This window comes from Pelodiscus sinensis, chromosome 7 (genome assembly GCF_049634645.1).
Source record: "Pelodiscus sinensis isolate JC-2024 chromosome 7, ASM4963464v1, whole genome shotgun sequence".
In the NCBI taxonomy this organism is placed as follows: domain Eukaryota; kingdom Metazoa; phylum Chordata; order Testudines; family Trionychidae; genus Pelodiscus; species Pelodiscus sinensis.
Genome location: NC_134717.1, coordinates 8,410,322 through 8,423,361, shown reverse-complemented (window position 1 = coordinate 8,423,361; position 13,040 = coordinate 8,410,322). Strand labels below are relative to the sequence as shown.

Here is a 13,040-nt window from a genome sequence, read left to right as displayed (position 1 = left end):
CCTCAGCAGGTTACACCGAAGTAGCCCACAGTCAATAATATCACATAAATATCATGTGTCCAATCAATCCTAATAGGTAAGAGCTAGATTCAGGATTGCTTCTTGTCAAGGTAGATTTCCTATCTTCTCTATAACAGGGTGGTTCTTTATAATACATCTGGGGAAGCTGTTTAATGAACCTCAGCATTATGAACACCTCAGGAATGGAGGTTGTTTGTAACTCTGAGCAAAATGTTATGGCTATTTTTTCAAAAGAGTACAACTCAACATGGACTTAATACAGCTTTGAAACTTTACTATGAAGAAGAAAAATGCTGCTTTTAGACAGCTTAACTTAAACAAGACAAGCACAGAGACAGTTTCCTTACCTTGTCAAATCTTTTTTTAACTTTCCCTTTATATTTTTACTAGTTTACGTTTAACACCGTGCGACACTTGCTTGTGTGTACGAGACGTGTGGTTGATCAGTGAGTTTGTAATGCTGAGGTTCTACAGTAGCTGTAATTGCCACCCAACAGATGTCTGTGTAGTACTTATAGGGGGCTTTAATGGCACATTATGGTTCAGAATTCATAGATTCCAAAGTCAAAAGGGACCACTGGGATCAAATCTTCTGTCCAGCTATATTACACAGACTTCCCCAAAAATGTCCCCAGAAACAAATAGTTTAGAAAAACATCCTATCTTTATATAAAAAATTGTCCAGGATGGAGAAGCCACCATGACCTTCAGTTAGCTGTTTCAAATTCATTCCAGTTAATTCATAATTGGGCCATTTTCCATAGTTATTCTTCTCCAGTCCTGCAGATCTGATACCCACTGTAGTTTCTCACTTGCTTTTAATACCTTGGATCCCTGTCGTTGGCGTGACAAACTGGGAATGCTGGTATTACTTGTTATGGGTATGGTGCAGACTGCTGTGTGTTTGGTTGTTGTGAGGCATGACTTGTACTATGAGTTAGATCAAAAGGGGCCTGTAATAGGTAGCGCCCCATGAAGAATACAAATGTATATCTAAGACTGTGAATATAAACCGATATCTGCTGTGTGGCAGGGCTCTGCTGGGCACCACAGTGGGGAAAGGAGCAGCACATTGGTCTACCACTCTCTGGATATAATTTTGTATCTATACATAGCTCTTATTATAGGAACTACACCAGAAAGGTAAATAGCTGACACAGATAAAAGTCCTGCAGGAAAAAAATAGAAAAGCTATTTATTGGGGAACACCCCCAACTTGGATCCATCCAGGGGAGAATGGAATATGCTATGCTGGGATCAGAAAGAATTCTCAAAGACCCTGGAAAAGACAAGGTGGACCAGGAGGTGTGTCAGTGAAAAGCTGACCAATGAGTAATACATAGTGGGGGCCCATTGCAATTGAGATGGGTTGGTTTTCTCAACTCTAAGGTATAATCTCCTTTAGTCAGCATCACGTCCCAAGGTATTTTGCTTACTGTCCCCTAGCCAATGTATGTGTGTACTCAAAGGTTTGCTCTTCTGTCTACATTGCAGGGCTTAACTCGAAATAAGCTACGCAAATTGAGCTACGTCAATTGCGTATCTTATTTCGAAATAGGGAATGTCTTCACAGCACTTATTTCAAAACAGAGCACTCTTCCTCCGACTTCCCTTACTCCTCGTACAATGAGAGTTACAGGAGTCAGAGTAAGAAGTCCTCCAGCTTGACAGATTTTTGACACTATTTCAGAATTACTGCCTGCTATGTAGACACGGACTAAGTTATTTCAGAGTAGTGCTAGTTATTTCAAAATAGTGTTGCAGTGTAGACATACCCTTAGGGTGTGTCTAGACTACATGCCTCCTTCGACGGAGGCATGTAGATTAGCCAGATCGGAAGAGGGAAATGAAGCCGCGATTAAAATAATCGCGGCTTCATTTAAATTTAAATGGCTGCCCCGATCTGCCGATCAGCTGTTTGTCGGCAGATCGGGGGAGTCTGGACGCGATGCCCCGACAAAGAAGCCTTTCTTCATCGACACAGGTAAGCCTGGTTTCACGAGGCTTACCTGTGTCGATGAAGAAAGGCTTCTTTGTCGGGGCATCGCGTCCAGACTCCCCCGATCTGCCGACAAACAGCTGATCGGCAGATCGGGGCAGCCATTTAAATTTAAATGAAGCCGCGATTATTTTAATCGCGGCTTCATTTCCCTCTTCCGATCTGGCTAATCTACATGCCTCCGTCGAAGGAGGCATGTAGTCTAGACACACCCTTAGTGACACCATTCACTGCAATATTTTCATTGTTTTTATGACCGTCTTTTCGACTTGATTCAGAGATTCAAGATCAGAAGGGAACACAGTGATCATCTAGTCTGACCTTCTATATAGCACAGGTTAAGGAACTTCCCCAAAATACTTCCCAGAGAGATCCTTTAGAAACACGTCCAAACTGGAGTTAAAAATTGCCACTCATGCGGACCTCACCCAAACCCTCAATAAATTGTTTCAGTGGTTAATTACTCTTAAATACTCATTTGTTTCCTCCTAAGGCAATAATAATTCTGTGCCGGTTGGAATCTTGAATTTTTATAAGAGTAAACTTTCTGAGGAACTCAAATACAAAGGGCCAGATGATGTGAAACATCATAACTAGATTGACAGAAATGGAGTTATACTGATTGACACTATCTGACAAGCTGGTTCAATTAATTTAAGCCATTTGCCCAATGCTAAGCAGCATATTAGTGGGAGAGTAAGGATTCTAATGCTGGAATCTTGACAACCCCTGTCCCCCACCCTCTGTCCCATTCTATAACCATGAAACCAAATAAGATGAAACAGCCCCTATCCTGCTAAACTCCTCCCCATTTTCTTTGCATTCTCTCTTTTCTTTAATTAGCAAGGAAAACAAGAATAAAATCTCTTACCAGCTGGCTTTTGCTTTGCTGTTTCCTTTGTGCCTTTCTCCTTTGCCATGTTTGCAATTTCTTATGCTCTGCTTGATCCCAACCCTGCGTGGCTGAAAATTAATCTTGCTGAGCGACCCTGCCTGTTTATTTAACTCTTGTTAATGTTTCACTTTACCGTTGTCACAATTCAGTCACCAGTAGAATGCCATTGGACCGTCTTTGGCTTTCCACCTTCAAGAGGTGCTAAAGTTATGTATTCTAAACTTCTGTAGACAGAAAATCAAGCCAGTGGGGTGGGGGGGGGGGGAGGGAGCCACACATATGGACTATTGTTCAAGTACTGACACAACACTCCTGATGCTTTTCATCGGAGATATTCTTGAGAAATCACATTTTGTTTCTGCTGGGAGTGTGCATGTTAATATGCTGTTAAAGGAACATGCTTTTGACACAAGACTAATTAGGGCCAGATATATAGCTTGCATAAACCAATGTAGCCCAATAGATTTGGATGGAGCTACTGCAGTACCCAGCAGCTGCAGATTTGGCCTTAACTGAGTGCATGTGACAGTACTTAACTCTGCACAGAGATAGGCTTCATCAAGTCTTTAACAGATCAGCTTTTATTCTAAGCTCTCCTTGCATCTTGTTTAGTAGCCTTTATTAAATTGATGCACCAGGCATCATACACTGAGGCCTTTCTTCATCTTAGTGTAACAAGGAGTCCTAAATAGAAATCACTTCCTTTGCACAATTTTTAAATTGCCTTTCATGTGTCCTCTGAACTAAAGGGAAGACACAGTATCAAATAAGGGCCTGTCTTTCCCTACTTCTCGCCACCCCATGAGCTGCTACTACTTTCCAGGGATGATCCAAATATCTTGATATACTTAAAACAATGCAAATTTGCTAATCCACAGTTATCCGTGTGATCTGGATCAATAGGGATTTTAATAAAGAGAATCTAATTTTTATTGGCTTATTAATAGCTATTCATTTTTCAAACCCCCCTATCAGAAAGGTTATCACTTTCTATAGTCTGTAGGGCTTTCCCATAAGGAAAGTTCCCTTCTATAGAGTGTTTTGATCAGACAAATGAAAGGGGAATGGTTTGCAACAAAACTCAGTTGTCTGAGTAGTGATGTGAAACACAGGTCTCTAATGACCCCTTTGTTGCCACATCTCAGACTTCTAATCCAACCTCATCCTTGTTGAGCACCCTTCTGTGTTGACACCACTGATCACACCCTCCTCGTTTGCCCTGGGTTTCTACAACACCGTCCTCTTTTCCTCCTCCATTAGCTCATCTCATCATCATCTCCCATCTAGATTATTGCAACCTTCACTTTTCTGGCCTCCCAAGCCAGTCTGCCCATCCATTCAAAACATGGCTGCTAGGATTCTCCCTCCATCACTCATATCACATCACCCCACTTCCCCATCTCTGCTGATTAACACTTCCCCCACCATATTATAGTCAAACTTCTCGCCATCATTGTACAGCTTCCACCATCTCTTTGTCCATTGGTGCCACAAACATCTGTCTTTCTTCCATTCTCCATAGACTGCTTTCCCCCAAAATGATCCATCAACTCACCACTCTCTTCCAAATTCTTATTCAAGAGTCATTGCTATCAGCCAAGCCTATAAGCGATCTGCTAACAAACGAACAATGTCTAGGTTTAGAGGAGGGAATAATCATTTCAATAGGATCATAAGAATGGCCCTACTGGGTCAGACCAAAGGTCCATCCAGCCTAGTTTCCTGTCTGCCGATTGTGGCCAATACCAGATGCCCCAGAAGGAGAAAACACAACAGGTAATCATAACATGACCTCTCCTGTCATCCATTTCCAGACAAACAGAGGCTAGGGACACCATTCCTACTCATCCTGGCTAATAGCCATTGATGGACCTAACCTCCATGAATCTATCTAGTTCTTTTTCGAACCCTGTTAAAGTCCTAGTCTTCACCACATCCTCTGGCAAGGAGTTCCACAGGTTGACTGTGCGCTGAAGAAAAACTTTCTTTTGTTTGTTTTAAACCTTCTGCCTATTAATTTCATTTGGTGACCCCTAATTCTAATATTGTGGGAATAAGTAAATAACTTTTCCTTATTCACTTTTCCCATACCAGTCATGATTTTATAGACCTCTATCATATTCCCCCTTAGTCTCCTCTTTTCTAAGCTGAAAAGTCCAAGTCTTCTTAATCTCTCTTCATATGGGAAAAGCCAGTAGGGAATTCTATGACAAAATGGTTTTCCATCTAATAATGCCAACATGGGAAAGGGTCCGTCTGGACAAACTTTCTACTTCAAAAAAAAGTAATTAAAATTTTTAAATTGTCTAAACATCCTGTTTTGACATTGTCCATATAAAAAGTTTGGATTTTTTGGTTCAAAGTAACCTTTTGTTTTGAAATTTTAGTTAATTTATTGAAAAAATAGTCTTTAAAAAGTTTTTAAAGCATAAAATAAAAACGAAATATTTTAAAAAAAATTAAAAATGAAATGTTTAAAAATTATCAAAATAAAATATTTGGATTGCATGGAACCAAAGATTTGTTCAACGCAGGAAAATTTTCAAGCATTTGACACCCCTCCCCAATTCAGCAAGGGAAAATTTATTTGAAATTGCCACAATTTTCCCATCCTGCTCCCCAGGCAGTTCTAATGAGTAGGATTTAGTTAGTGCTTAGATCAAGTGTAGGTCCATAGCACAGGAGTGAATTTCACCTGATTTTCTGTTTCTCTCTCGAGCACCACGTCAATCATTCTGGTTGCTCACCTATCAGCTATGAAGTCAAGCCTAGCACTACGCTGGCCCACTCCAAAACCTACTGACATCTGTGAAAAGAGTCACACTGATTTAAATGAGCCCTAGTGAAGCTTTGGAATAAAATAACTACTAATTATGGATGCTGAAGCCTTGTCTATACCAATCTCCGCTGTCAATCTAATTTACTTCACTTCAGCAATGCAAAAAGTGTAGCTGAAGTCGATGTGCTTACTTACCGTGGCATCTCGTGTGTAGTTAGGTTATTGGGGGCTGCTCTCCCATCGATGTCAACTACTCTTTTCATCCTGGTGGAGTATCAGCGTTGATGGGAAAGCGCTCAGAAATTGATTTAAAATGTCTAATCAGATGTGATAAATCAACGGGCAGTGGATCGATCGCTGCCCTCAGACCCTTGACCTTCCGCTTGGATTGCCTGAATCCGCCATGTCCCTAGAATCGTGTACATTTCAGGAACATGTGTTCAGTTGTCCTGACTTGCCTTCCTTTCTTCTACATCCCCTTTGGCAATACAGGGGATGTTGTACACGTTTCTGGGTTGCAGCACATCTTTTCTATGTAATCACATCTTGGCTAGATCAATAAACATTCATGAGGCAAAAAGTCACAGTAAGGTCAGCGGCAAACTGATGGTTTTCAGCGAGAAAAGTGAAGATGGGATAAGGCAAACAGAACGTGAGCTAAACAATCTATTAGAAAATAAGCCTAGAGCTTGACTTATAGGGATATAAATAACACATTCTGAACATCTCTTTCTAGGCTCCTAACAGATTTGGGGCATTAAATTTGTGTCAGTCCACGTAGACACCAGCTTGTATTTCTTTCTGCCTCGAGATCGGCATGGCTTGGATTATACAGCAACTAGAAACAAGCTGTAAAACGTCCTGTTCATACCTCAGCTTTGAAAAAGGGAATCAGGCCATGTCAAAAGGACAGGAGCTACAGCTACAGCTACACTACTCCTGCATAAGTATCAGAGGGGTAGCCGTGTTAGTCTGAATCTGCATAAACAACGAGAAGTCCTGTGGCACCTTATAGACTAACAGATTTATTGGAGCATAAGCTTTTGGGGCAAAGACCCACTTCATCAGATGCATGTCAAGATGAAGTGGGTCTTTTCCCACAAAATCTTATGCTCCAATAAATCTGTTAGTCTATAAGGTTCCACAGGACTTCTCATTGTTTACTCCCGCATACGTGCTTCCCGTGGTGCCAGAAAGAGTATTTCATCCTCCTTCCCAAGCAGCAGTAGCTAGGTCAATGGAACATCCTTTCATTGATCTACACCAGGGGTTAGCTCAGTGGAGCCACAGAGCTCAGAGGTGAGAAAAATTCACACCCTTGAACATGGCATCTTGTATCAACCTAACTTTTGCACGTAGACCAGGCTTCAGACCAGTCAGAAACAGTAATCGGCCATTAGAGTTCATTCCAATCCACCTGCTGCAAGACTGTTCCCTTTAAAATGTTTTCTAATGTCTGGTCAAATCCATTTCTCAATGTCATGGGCGAAGGGGCCTCCCCTCCCATATTCCATCAGGCCAGTCCCACTTTCCCATCCATTCATGATCAAATAATACATAATGATTATTTGTGTCCCATAGCTCAGGGGTGGACAATAAGCTGGAGGTGGTTAGCTCCGATGAGCCAATGGCACTTTATTTACCTGTGAGTCCGCAGATGTGGCTTCTTGAAGTTTAAAACAAACAAACGGAAGATTTTCTTCACTCAGCGCATCGTCAACCTGTGGAACTCCTTGCCAGAGGATGCAGTGAAGGCTAGAACTTTAACAGGGGGTTCAAAAAAGAGCTAGGTAGATTCATGGAGGTTAGGTCCATCAATGGCTATTAGCCAGGATGGGTAGGAATGGTATCCCTAGCCTCTGTTTCTCTGGATGTGGGAGACAGGGGCAGGATCACATGAGGATTATTTGTTGTGTCCCCTCCCTCTGGGGCATTTGGTATTGGCCACTGTCGGCAGACAGGAAACTGGGCTGGATGGTCCTTTGGTCTGACCTAGTATTGCCGTTCTTATGCTCTTATGCCATTGGCCACAGATCACTGTTCTTGGCCAATGGGAACTGCAGGAAGTGGCACAGACTGGGACACCAGTTCCCGCTCTCATTGGCCAGGAATTCCAATCTGCAGCCAACAGGAGTTCCAGCAGTCATGCCTATGGAGATGCAGGTAAATAAAATGCCTGGCGGCCCTCCAGGGGCTAACCTTGGCGAGTTGTCCCCTGTTGCCGTAGCTCCTAGGAGCTCTCGTCATGAAGCAGGAGCCCTGTTGTCTAGGTGCTGGACAAGCACAGACCAAAAAAGGCAGCCCCTGTCCCGTCTCAAAGAACTGACAATTTAAGTATTAAATCAAGGGACAAGAGATGGTTACAGAGAGACAGACAGAGGGTGAAGAACAAGGAAACAGGAAGAGGCAGCAGGCTCAGCACTCCAGCAGCTGAACTGCTGTCCATGTTTTGTAGGCATCACCACAAAGGAGAGTTTGAAGGAGGGATTTGAAGGAGACCAGTGAAATAGGTTGGGGCAGTGGTCCCCAACGTTTTGGGGTTGCCGGGCGCCTGGGGGCGGGGCCGCCCACGCACCGTGTGTATGGGGGTGGGGCCGCTCACGCGCAACACGTACGGGGGCGGGGCCAAGCATGTGCCGCACGCCCGAGGCTGGCACTTGCCACGCACCCGGGACTGGCACCTGCCGCATGCCCAGGGGCGGGGCCAGCCCAGATTGCTCCGCGAGCGCACATAAATGGCCCAGCGGGCGCCATGGCACCCGCGGGCACCACATTGGGGACCACTGGGTTGGGAGATGTTTACAGGAAGTGCCGCCCAATCCTGAGGGCCAGCAAGGGACAAAGCCCGGAGGTTCTTGTCTGAAAATTTAACCAATGGGAGACACTGGGGCTGTGTCCAGACTCAGGGGTTTTTTCGGGAAAAGTAGCCTTTTTCCGAAAAAACTTCCCCTGCGTCCAGACTCAAGCCGCGTTCTTTCTAAATTAAATCGAAAGAACGCGGCTTTTCTTTCGATGGCGGTAAACCTCATTTCACGAGGAAGAACGCCTTCTTTTGAAAGTTCCTCTTTCGAAAGAAGGCGTTCTTCAATGTAAATAGGGCTTCTTCAAAAGAGAGCATCCAGACTCACTGGATGCTTTCTTTCGAAAAAGCAAGCCGCTTTTTCGAAAGTTCAACGTGCAGTCTAGACGCTCTCTTTCAAAAGAGCCTCTTTCGAAAGAGGCTTGCAGTCTAGACATAGCCAGGAAGCTGAGGCCATGGGCCAATCAGGAGTGGACAGTGAGAGGTGGTAGGTAGGATGGGGATAGGTCATGAAGGCATTGGATAGGAAGCTACACAGCTTTGGTGTGAAGCAGCAGAAACACAAAGAGCTGGCAGGTCATGATTAGCCAGCTCTCCACTGGCCTCCAGGAAATACTCCATAGGCCCCTCATGGAGACCCATGGTTTAGTATGGGGCTACTCAACACGTGGCCCGTGGGCTGCATGCGACCGTGGCCTGTTTGTTTGCAGCCCATGGTGCGGATTGGGTTTACCCGGGGCTTAACACGCAACCCGTGGGTGAGATCCTTTGAACGTGGCCTCCAATGGGAACACGCTCCACAACAGTCTCCCAGGCAGGGTGAGCATTGAAAGACGCAAGCGGACTGGCTGGCTGGAACAGACGGGTTACAGGGAGTCTGTGTTTCTAGCTTCCCAGGGAGGAGGTGCTGGCAACGCCGGGGCATTGTGGGAAGTGCTTGGTATTCGTGCCTGTCAGTGTGAAAGAAGCGATTTGTACATATATTTGGATGTATGTGCAACCACACTTAAGTTGCGTCCCTCAGCATGTGCTGTGTGCATCATTGTGGCCCCCGGGGCTTCCAAAGTTGAGTAGCCCCAGTTTAGTAGATTCCATCATGCAGTGGGGGAGGGTTTGTTTCTTGCATGTTAGAAGACGTGGAGCCAGGACTCCTGGGTTCTATTCTGTCTATACCACTGACTTTGCTGCACGTCCTGCAGTAAGTCCTTCAACGCTCGGTGCCTCAGTTTCTCCATCCATAAAACTGGGGAAAACAACATTTAACTACCTTCTGGCAGAGTTCAAAGGTTTGATTCATTAATGTCTATCAAGTATCAAGAAGATCCTCAGATAAAAGTTGCTGTGTAAGTGCAACGCTTGCATGCAATCTTTCTAGGAACACTAATCATTTTATTTCCAAAGAGCAGTGCATACCAAGATCCTTGATGTCCTCCACAAACAAACAATTTCAGAATCTTTGCTGTTCCAGAGACAGTGTTACCTTTGTGTTTCAGTGCGGAGTATGTTGTTTTATCTTCGTTGTTATTGTACACTCTGTTTTATTAGGGCAATTTGCAAGGGTGGCAATACCTGGATGAGCCCCAAAATATTTCTGAGATAAGGAAATGGTTGAGCTGATTCACAGCGTTATCATTTGTCAGTCAGCTGTGCCTGGGAAATTGCTCTGACATGTTTTCTTGGTCTGTGAGCTGTGGCAGGACACCAAAATCCAGATCGATCAGATAATTGCGATTCCTACACTTCTTTGTGGATGCGAAACCTGGGTGGCCTATTGACAGCACCTCAACAGTCTGAGGAGGTAGCACCAATGATGCCTCTGGGAGATCCTTTGCATCAAGCGGGAAGATCACTGCATTAATGCTAGCATCTGGCCAGTGTCACCAGCACTGAAGGAACGATCCTCATGCACCAACTCCATTGGGCAGGACATTGTGTACTCGTGCCAGACTTTCTCCTCTCAAAACAAGGGCTCTACACTCGGCTCACCCATGGTCAGCTGTCCCGGGGAACGAGGGGAGAGTGCAGAGGAAATGCTACAAAGACACAGTGAAAGTGTGTGTCAAGAAAACAGGTGTGGACATCACCAGCTGGGAGGAGCAAACCACCAGCCGACCTCAGGGGCGCCACAACCTCCCTCAGGCAATGGCCCGCTTTGAGGAGCGGCCCGCGAAGCTGAGAAGAGAATGAGAAGGAAAAAGAAGGAACTTTCTCCCATCAGGCAGCTGGCTGGCCAGGAAATGACTGTACCTATTGAGGGTGGATCTGTGGTTCCAAGATTGGACTCCTGAGTCACGTCAGGCCTCATGTATGAATCCATGGTACGGATCATCCTCAAATCGAGGGATCGCCAATGGTGATGATGCCTAATTGCCCAAAGTCCAAGTACTGGATCTTGCTCCTCTCCGTACCCCAGGGACTGCTATTCCTGAAGAGTATTTAATCCCCTGCTCCGCCCACTATGACCTGCTACCCTCCCACCCCATCCCTGTCTGCACTGCCAGAGAGGCAGGCAGCACACGATTCATCTGAGAATTCGTAGCCGTTTCAGAAGTGGACTATAATTTGGGGCAACTCCATTTTTCAGCTTCCCGGATTTAGCTCTCTGAAGGCCTGACTGTCAGACAGGCTGAGCAGCTGCCGCTCCCATGGCTGCCAGCTGGAACTGGAGGTGCTCAGACCCTCTGCAAATCAGGCACGGGGGGGGGGCACCCCAAAAGGGAGGCATCAAACATTAGAAGCCCCTTTTACAAATACCAGCCTCAGTAAACAGCCACTGAGTTCAAGCCACCAGCTCATGTTATGTAAGTGTACCCAGCATACAGCCTCGTCATGGTTATACCCGGGCTGGAAACTGCCCCATACGGTAGTCAGAGTTTTGCCATTTACATTCACCCTGGGAGCACAGTAAAACAGAATGAAAGTGATAAGGAGACAGAAGAAGCTAAACCCATCCTTTTCTGTTGCTTTCACACTGCCATAGACCTAATCCTGCAAGGTGCTGAGCACCCTCAACTCTTGCTGACGCCAATGGAAGTTAAAGGTGCGCAGCTTTTCCCATGTGTGCACGTTGCTTCTCTATCCTCTCAAAACTTGGCTCTGGGTTTATTCGCTTTGTCTTTCTCCTAGAAACAACCATCCCTCCTGTTACAGCTGTTTCACCCAAGTGCTTCCCATGTACCATGTAAGGTTACATCTGGCTCTTGGCAAACTTAGGACTCTCAGATCTGCATGGGGAGAGGGAGGTCAAAAGGAGCTCCCTGCATGCATGTCTCAGGCCAGAATTCAGCTGCATTGCTTCAGTCACCTGGTGGGCAGAGCCCAGTGCTAACTTGGGCTTCTGCAAACACTTAGGATCACTCCTCTGCATTAACGACACACCTGCATAAATGCCTGAAAGAACAGGCCTCTACAGACCCCGGTGGGTGAGAGATCAGTGCAGAATCTGGCCCGGTTAAGGTAAAAGAGACAACCCACAAAGCATTCCCAGTTAAAATGCAATGAGCAACTAGATCTAGTCACTAGATCTGGTACCTGTTATCTATTCGCAGGCTTCAATCCTGCTCCACTTTGAAAATGATGGGGGTGTTACTATTGCCTGAAATGGGGGCAGGCTCCCAGTGATCAACGTGCTTAAACAATCCCACCTCTATATTGCAATTGCCAAAGCCCTCTTGGACCATCACACTGCTCTGGTGCAGAAGGTTAAAGTCAGAGGCCAAATTCATCCACATTTACCTTGACTCTTTGGGATTTGCTAATTCATCTTTAAGCAGCTCTTCAGTTCACTATGAAGGATGAGAACCCTCCATAGTTTGTCAGTATAATCCTGCAGACAGCTATTAACCATTGGTCTTGACTGCCCATCAGCCACCAAAGCTGGCAACAGCAGAAATCATTGGATGAGCAGAGAGTGATAGCATGATGCGTAACTCATGCAGCTTTTGGCGGTTCCATTGAAACATGTATCTTTGGAAGAAACCATTTGCTAGGCAGTCAGGTAGGTGGGATAGGGAATGGATGTACCAACTATGAGCTAGTGAAGGGAGAAGCAGATTGTGTAGCACCAGATGCCGTGTCCCAGGTGGAGAATTCTGCCATTCCCAGAGGGCAGATGTTGGTTCACCACACTTTGACCCTGGGTGTTCTAGAAAGAAAGGCAGCATTCATTTTCACCAGGGGCTCCTTAAAAGGACAAAGGGATGATGTCCCTTCCATGCCCAGCACTGTCTAATCCTGAGGATGAGTTGACACGATATCCCCCCAGGTCCTTCTGTCATTTATGCTTATTTATGTTATTTATTCTGTAATAATGTTTACTTGTAGTATATTATTTACTTGTAGAAACCTCTTTGTTGGTGGCTGCAGCAATTATCTTTACTAGCTCTTCCTCTTTTTACATGCCTTTCAATGGGTCTGGACTACTGGAAGCCAGCACATGCTATGAGCCGAACTGATCATACCAAATTTGGGCCAATACTTTCAGGTATAGATGGTCTCCTGAGATGTATAAATCCAGTTGAGCTAAACAAAATTGTGTGTGCTTAAC

At 45.1% G+C, this 13,040-nt stretch overlaps 1 protein-coding gene across 2 annotated transcripts in view; it reads right to left on the bottom strand.

The window, feature by feature from the left end:
- The window catches only part of SLC15A2 (solute carrier family 15 member 2), a 139,318-nt gene that overhangs the window by 57,629 nt on the left and 68,649 nt on the right, over positions 1-13,040 (bottom strand). Inside the window, exon 1 of one of the 2 annotated variants that reach the window (XM_006137688.4) lies at positions 2,892-3,004. The exons of the other annotated variant lie outside the window; for it this stretch is intronic. Within the exon in view, the coding sequence (XP_006137750.2) occupies positions 2,892-2,940 (49 nt within the window). The 5' untranslated portion in view covers positions 2,941-3,004. Of the gene's footprint in view, positions 1-2,891; positions 3,005-13,040 lie in introns of those variants that run through there. 2 annotated transcript variants of the gene reach the window in all.